Raw genomic sequence first — 8433 nt, forward strand, 5'->3', positions numbered from 1 at the left:
GCTGCTGCTGGCCAGAGCCGCGCCGCCTACCGGATGATAGTGCAAGGTAAAGCCAGCAAAGTCCGATCAAGGATAGTCCAAAGGTCACCGAAGAGGTCGATAGTAGTTCAGCACCGTTCTCCGATTGTGGTAGGAAGATTCAGTTGCCTGATAACCACTGGGAAGAAACTGTCCCTGAATCTGGAGGTGTGTGTTTTCACATTTCTATACCTTTTGCCTGATGGAGTAGGGGAGAATAGGGAGTGGCCAGAGTGCGACGTTTTGGATTATGCTGCTGGCCTTGCTGAGGCATAAATGGAGGGAGGTTGGATTGTGTGATGGTTTGGGCTGCGTCCACAATTCTCTGATTTCTTGCGGTCTTGGATGGAACTGTTCCCAAACCAATCTGTGATGCATTCTGATAAAATGCTATTTATGGTCCATCTGTAGAAATTGGTGAGAGTTGCAGGGGACATGCCGAACTTCCTAAGCCGTCTAAGGAAGTGGAAGGGTTGGTGTGCTTTCTTGATCGCTGCTTCAAAATGGGTGGTCCAGGAGAAGTTGTTGGTGATAATGACTCCGACTCCTAGGAAGTTGAAGTTTTCAACAGCCTCTACTTCGGCACTGTCAATGCAAACTGGAGTATGTTACCATTTTGCTTCCTGAAGTCGATCACTATCTCCTTTGTCTTGCTGACAATAAGAGAGGTTGTTTTCTCGACACCAGGACACAAGGTTCTTGATCTCCTTCCTATACTCCTTCTCATCATTATTATATATCCGGCCCACAATGGCGGTGTCGTCTGCAAATTTGAAAATTGAATTAGATTTGTACTTGGCTGCACAGTCGTGGGTGTACAAGGAGTAAAGGAGGGGGCTGAGAACGCCATTTGATTATTTGTTTTGTTCACCTTTGTCTACTATTGTTTGTATGACTTTTTTGCAGAATGGTATCTACATTTTTGTATGTATGTATATATATGTATATATATGTATATATGTGTATATATGTATGTGTATATATATATGTGTATATATGTGTGTATATATATGTATATGTGTGTATATGTATGTATGTGTGTATATATGTGTGTGTATGTATATATGCATGTATATATATATATTGTATTTGAAGAACAATTCATAATTTGAGGCATACCTAAATAAATAGTTCTATCTTTCTTTCCTCCCTTTCACTAAATGTGTCCTAACATTGTATTCAGTTAGAAAACTAATGTTTTCAATGATCTAGCGGATTGTATGCAGAATTCTTTCAGTTAAGGTACCTCATTTACCTTTGCTTGTGACTTATCAGTGCTTTAAATCAAGTATTTTGCCATTTAGAATGAGTCAAATATGTGTATTTGAACAAAATGCTATCATCTTTCAAATCATTTTGTTTTTTAGAAAGAATATGAGAAGACAAAGATTCAGAGAGAACATGAAGAGAAGTTAATTGTCAGTGCTTGGTATAACATGGTAAGAATACCAAAATGGAACATGTTTTGACAATAGACAATGGAAAAAAGATATATGAATGATGAATTCTCATCTTGGGAGATAGAGGGAGCATAAGGTGAAAAAGCTGAAAGCTGCAGCCCTTTTGTGCTCCTTAAAAACCAATGCATTTCATTTGCTCACATTCTCAAATATTTATCTAATTTTCCCTTAAATTTAACCACGACTATCTTACATTGCATTCCATTTCATGCTTCCATCCTCAATTTTCAAATCTTTTGCCTGCCATGTTTATTTTTTCTACTCTTTCTCAAGTGCATGGACCATCATTCCACAGTGTAGCTCTACCAGTACCTTTCACATAAAATGTTGGAAACACCCAGCAGATCAGGTAGCATTTTCGTAAAGAGAAAGGGTTAACTTTTCAGGTTGAAGTCTTTTTGTCAGAGCATAGTCACTGAACAGCCTGAGCCCAGTCAGTGACTCAGAAAGTGAAACATTAACTCTTTCTCTATCCAAAGATGCTGCACGACCTGCTGACTATTTCCAGCATTTTCTGTTTTTCATTCTACAGTTTGTTGATTTGTATTTGTTAATAGGGTATGGCACTTCACAAGAAAGCAGCAGAAGAAAGACTTACAAGCACTGGTTCAGGACAGTCCTTCCTTGCTAGACAGAGACAGGCAACAAGCGCACGGCGACCATACCCTGGACATGTTCAACCAGCTACAGCAAGGTAGAAGGTAAAACCAATGGCTTATGCACAAATCATATGCCGCACCATTTAACCCAACATCTTCAGCTACTTGTAAACTTCTGTTCACTTTCAGTTTATAAAACTTTTGAGCTAATATTTGTACTAAATTTGTTTATTTTATCCATGTGACATTTTATGCCACAATTGTAATATAAAATGATCAGTGGAATAATGTGAATGTTTCATGTTCTCATAAGGATAATTTATTCAGAAATGATTGAGAATACTTTTCTGTTTAACTTTATTTCCACATTTGTAACCTGACTTTGTCAGTATAAATGTTCATCCTTTTATTGACATTTGAAATATTTACCTTAAAATGAAGAGACTGTTAACTTTGTTGTTCTGTGAGGTAGGAATTCAAAATAAAGTAGGATGGTCAAGCCAGGGAACATATGATCTGTGATGGAATCATACATACCCTTTACTTGTTATTAGCATGACTGATTAAATGGCCTTTTCTCATTCTTACAACTTTGTCATGTTTATGTTGTGGTAAGCCTATTATGTAGAGATTAAACAAATAATACATTTTTTAACAATAAATGAATGCAATAACTAACTAGCTCATATGGTTAGCAAGTTGTCCGTTCCAACTCTAGACTCCATGTCTTACCAAAATGGAAACGTTAGTCATACTTGACCCAGCTCTTTTACATTGTGTGAACAGATCAGCACACCTACAATTCATCAGTAAACTGATGTTCTCATCAGTGTGATTGAGAAGAGCTGGGGTGGGAAATAGTTACATTCCCACCAGTCTAAGGATGTTATCAGACAAAATATCCTTTCCAGAGTAAAATGAACAACTTTATTATTTATTAAAACTGAAGACTATTGATACTTCTCAACATTGATGTATTTTGCATTGATATTGACTTAACAGATTTAAAGTATTAGTTCAATTGTTCTTGTTTTTAAATTGACAATGTTAAAGTACACATAATTAGTCATGGTACCTTTCTGGTACCTCATAGGAAGGTCTGTAGTCTTTAACATTTTTAACTTGTTAAATATCAATGATCACTTTCCCATTTTGAACCTATGACAAGTGCCAGGAAGCAGAGAAGGACAAAGTTGCTCTAAATAGCAAATCCATGCTTCTACTGAAGGATTAACATTTATGATGCATCTATTGGCTCATTATAATATTAATCAACCATGGATTATTCAAAGTTAATTTATTGAAAAGAATAATTGAAAACCTGACTCAACTTTCATGATAAACAATGTGTGTGAACTTGTTTCTTATTGTGCTGTACAGCACCATTTAGCCTTTCCTTTAGGTGTGATAACATTCTCAGTCTGTCAAAAAATTATGAAACCATTGTAACACTTCAGAATAAACCATCTGGTTCCAGAAGATGTTCTGCCTTTTAGTCAGTTCATCTCCATATCTTGCCTTTCACCTCTGCCTTTTCGTTAGAATCTTTCAATCTTTGATCTGATGTTTTCAATTGATCAAATCAGAACAATGTTTTTGCAGAGTTCTGTATTTCAAGTATCCTGAATGTAATGTAGTGTTGGCAGGGATCACAAATTACTGTTCAGCTCTAAAAATTGAAAGGATACTTTGCCAAACAATTGATAACTAATTCCTGGAAAAGTTTACAGTTTAAAATATGTTCTCTCATTTTAATCAACCCTTGAATACCACCATTTTCTATCATCTGTGGTTTCTATCATGAGAAAAGATCTTTGGAACAGCAGCAATCAAATCTATTACATGGCCCATTACAGTTCTGTTTGAAACAAGCAACATTTGTTGATGTTCTACCATGCCTGGTTGTTCTGAATATTAGCATTATTTAAAAGAACTTCTACTTGTACCTATTAAAATCATTTGTATTCATCTACTTTTTTTCTCTGTGGACACTTCTTTGTGACAATTCATTTTACACATGAACTATTCCTGCTTTGATCCTGGGCAAAATAATTAGTTTGGATAAGCTTGAAGGGACATGGGGGCTACACCTATTTACTAAGTATTATGTTCACTGAGTGAAAATGTGAATGTACCTTTCAGCACTGTTTCCCATGTTGAATACTATGTGACCTCTATCTCCTGCATCTGCATCTTTCCAACACAAGCACATCCTTTTTTTGTGTTGTGCTGCTGATTATTAATGTAATTTAAATACACAGACAGAAATTGTTTTGAAGACCTCAGCAAGTCGAGGCCCATCGGTAAAGAGAAATACAATTGATATACCAGTCGATATCCTTTCATGAGAACAAGATTTCAGATTTTCAGCATCATTGGTGATTTGCACATGCTTAACCACAGTGTAAATTGTCATTCTACCAGCATGTTATAAACCTTTATATCTTCCAAAATAATCTTGAATCTATCTTTTAAATGTTTGGTCACATCTGTAGATTGAACTGACATACCACTCATTAGTCTTAGATACATTTTGAAAAACCTTTTGTTAATTAATTTTCTGTTATTTCATACTAATACATTTGCAACAAGGTAATTTGCAAATTTTGAGTAATGTTTTCATTGCTTTTACTCATTGCCATAACAAATTATTATGTCTATGGCTTGTAATCTGATTTTATGGATGAATTTACAAGTCTCTAATTCTATACCTTGCACCGTCCCTCAATCTGATGTCATACCTCTTTCAATACTCTTCCTTTCTGGACAGTTTCTTCCTAGAACCCTGTTCTATCATGGATTTTGAAAAGTGCAGGATCAGTAAGAACTCTACCCCATCTTAGGTGGTCCCACAAAATGAAATAAATTATTTGTCAAATATTTCAGCTAAATTTGTAGCATCTTCAAAAAGGTTCATCTGATAGTTTCAGAGAATTAAATTATAGGCATACAGATTATCTTCAAGCCTACTTTAATTACATGTTCAAATAAAATCATTATAGTCTGAGAGATTTCAATAGCATTAGATAGTAGGGGAGGTTTCATACTTAACAATAAACTTAATCCAAAACAAATATGCAAAATAATTTTCAAAATATAAATAGGAGAAGCTATTCTTTCTGCCTCGTCATAACATAGCATTCAATTGTATTCAGAATTAATTTTGTACACAATTTAACATAATCTAACCACTCTTAATAGACAGACTCTTTCTTATTTTACAAATTACTGGCAACAATGATCTAGAGTGAAGTGTTCCAAATCCTACTTGCTCATTTAAAACAAACTACAAATATTTCTTTGATTTCATCTGTTTTTGAATTTGACCTTACTTTCATGAATCCTAGTTTAATTATGCAAGAACTACATAAATTCATCACTTGTATGAATTATATAAATTCCAAACTTAATTACATATTTGACTTCAATAATTTATTTTGACAGTCAAGCATACAATGATTTTATATGTTCTAAGGTTATAAAACTTAAATTACATGCTTGACTGTCATAAAATAAATTGACCGTTAAATATGTAATTTACGATTTGCATAATTCAACTTTAGGTTTCTTGAATGTAATGACATGTTCAAAAAGACACCATGTCAAATAAATATTTTCTAGTTTTAAGTAAACAAGTAAGAACTCCTATTTAAATGTAGAAAGATTTCCTGTTTTTCTTACAGAATTTAACGGTTAAGATATTTCAAGCTTTATGTTAAATCATTACTTTATTTTACAAATATACTTTTTAATTATGTATTACAATATTACTTAATTTCAGTTAGCCGAAAATATTAACTTGAAATGTATTAACATTTACATTATGAAAATATGTTTATGCTCTTCAATAGATGCATAATTCAAACAAAGTTATCTTCTGTAAGTTACTGATGTTAATTACTGATAAATGTCAGTAATAATTTTCATATCAACTAATTGAACCAATTAATTTTTGAACTAATAGTGATGACTATTTAGACAGCATATTAATACCAAAGAATGAAATAACAAGCATGAGCTAGATAGTGTGCACTGCAATAACTTAGTTATTGTCAGCATTGTCTTAACTATTTATGACATTTTATAGCAATGCCTAATAACAGTGTTTAGCAAACTCGGTTACAGTAGAACCTTCCAGTTTACATTTTTTTAGATTTTATTTCTAAATGATTTAGTTTCCTTTTCCTTTATTAATATATTTTTGTTCTTTGTTTCCAGTGACGTGATTGCATGATCTGCAGCATGACTTTCCAGCATTGACTATTCATTTGCATGAATTGAGCTTGAATGCATAATTTATTAACGTTCTGCTGATTGTTTTGTAACCCACCAACACTATGGATGTAATAGCCCCAGTCCTCCAATTTGTAAATTTGGATGTATGAATAGACTGAACTGGAAGGCACTGTGGATTAGCACACTGCCTTCTTCGAAATTTGCTATCAGACTAACAAGTCTATGCATGGTGGTTTTAAGTTTGGACATGCTGAATATGTTTAAATGGGCATAGGTTCATGGTGTACCAGGTCATTTATATTTGCTATTGGGGCAATTTAAGGTGCTATAAACCTGTTTGGCATAAGAAATTGAATGCTTTAATTGATCCTTTAGCATAGTGGTGTTCAGTTTGGGCAAATTAAAACAGTGGTTTCTCCAAATGATCTGGGATCGCTTGATGGACGGACGCATCAGCTATCCAAAGTGAACCCATGATTGTACAAATGCAATATTATTGTTCACCCTGAACTCAAAAATACTAGCTATTTTATAATAATGGACCTCTGATACCACTTTGTTATTTGCAAACCTGTTACTAATTACTTAATTATATTGACTATGGGCTCTCCATAATTACGCTTATTTAGTTTAATAACAAGTTCCTGTTTACCATCCAGTTTATTTTTTACTTGATTCTGCAAATGGAAAGAAAAGCCACATAATGCAAAATTTAAAGCTTTGCACAATATAGTATTATATTTATTTATCTTTTTGTATTTAGACGCAGTATTTCAGGACATAATCCATCAGGGAAACCTGTATTTCTGTGTCAAAAATATTTGAATCATTACATGGTTCATTATGTATATGAGTTGTCACAATGTTCTCCGTTTTGACCCCATTGTGTAGCTGGCAATCTATAAGCTGCTTATATAAATTATGTATATACCATAAACCAAAACTAAATTACATCTTCAGGAAAAGTTAAGTGAACTGTAAGATACAGTGAGTCTTTCCACAAAGTATCTTTGAATGCTACATGTGTTGAAAAGAAATGTACAGTTCGATATATTGTAAATAAAAACCTGGCAAGAGTTTGTGTTAATGTCCATGTTTTATCATTAATGCCACAGAGCATACAACTGTGGGAAGCAGAGTTAATTGTCTGATTGCTGGCTTAACAAGCATAATAACTCTTTAAGACAAACCAGAACATTGAATTAGAAGTGAGGAGAAAGTAATGCCTATATGAGTTGTCACAATGTTCTCCGTTTTGACCCCATTGTGTAGCTGGCAATCTATAGTTTCACTTAGCATTTACCAGAAACCACTGGGATTAAACCGCCTTCAGTCAATGCTCTGCGAAAATGGATATTTTTGATAACGTGGGATATCCTGTGTTGAATTGCTTTGTGTCAAAGAAGCACGTAAATATTCCAATTGATGTCATCCATCTATGAGGGGTGATCAGGTTAAGCAGTTTACTGTAAATCAAATGAGTCAACACTCCAGATAACATTGAACATTGGTTCCCAAAGGCCAAGTGCCTGCTGCACAATATTAGCAATTCAATAATCTCCCAACATTTAAATGCATAAATATCAGGAAACTTCAAACTTTTGTACATTTGAATCCAAATATCTATCGTGTGTTGACCGATTTCTAACAAATTTGTCACTACACTCTGCTAGATCTCATGCAGATTACAGCAGTGCATCATTAAATACCTGGAATTCCCCTGCATGTGGAACTGTGGAAGTGCCTTCAGAAGGACTGCAGCAATTCAAGGTGATTCACCACCATCAATTATGGATAATTTGAAAAATAGCTGTAAAAATGAATTAAAACATCAGATACAGTTGGTTTTGGAAATGGACAGGTCTAGATTCAGTTAGTTTTGAGCACCGATGCGGATGTTAATTAAATCATAAAGCCAAAGTGAAGCCCTTTAACTCCAATCAATCATTTTTTTTGTAAAATGGATAATGTGATGGTGTAGGTTTTTACATTTTCAGGTGATTACTATAGTGCAGCAGATTTCAAGAGAGTTAGATTTAGCTCTAAAGGAATCAAGGGATTTGGGGAAAAAGCAGGAACGGGGTACTGATTTTAGATGACCAGCCATGTTCATATTGAAT

The 8433-nt window shown here is 34.1% G+C and overlaps 1 protein-coding gene across 3 annotated transcripts in view; it reads left to right on the top strand.

Moving 5' to 3' along the window:
• The window catches only part of hook3 (hook microtubule-tethering protein 3), a 79964-nt gene extending 72570 nt beyond the window's left edge, over positions 1 to 7394 (top strand). Inside the window, exons 21-23 of one of the 3 annotated variants that reach the window (XM_055642662.1) lie at positions 1386 to 1457; positions 2036 to 2179; positions 6296 to 7394. In XM_055642662.1, coding sequence (XP_055498637.1) covers positions 1386 to 1457; positions 2036 to 2176 — 213 coding nt within the window. In that variant the 3' untranslated portion in view covers positions 2177 to 2179; positions 6296 to 7394. Of the gene's footprint in view, positions 1 to 1385; positions 1458 to 2035 lie in introns of all 3 variants that reach the window. The other 2 variants (XM_055642646.1, XM_055642656.1) reach the window with 2 other exon arrangements.
• The last annotated feature ends 1039 nt before the right edge of the window (positions 7395 to 8433 follow it).

This window comes from Leucoraja erinacea, chromosome 1, assembly GCF_028641065.1.
Source record: "Leucoraja erinacea ecotype New England chromosome 1, Leri_hhj_1, whole genome shotgun sequence".
NCBI classification, from domain to species: Eukaryota; Metazoa; Chordata; class Chondrichthyes; order Rajiformes; family Rajidae; genus Leucoraja; species Leucoraja erinaceus.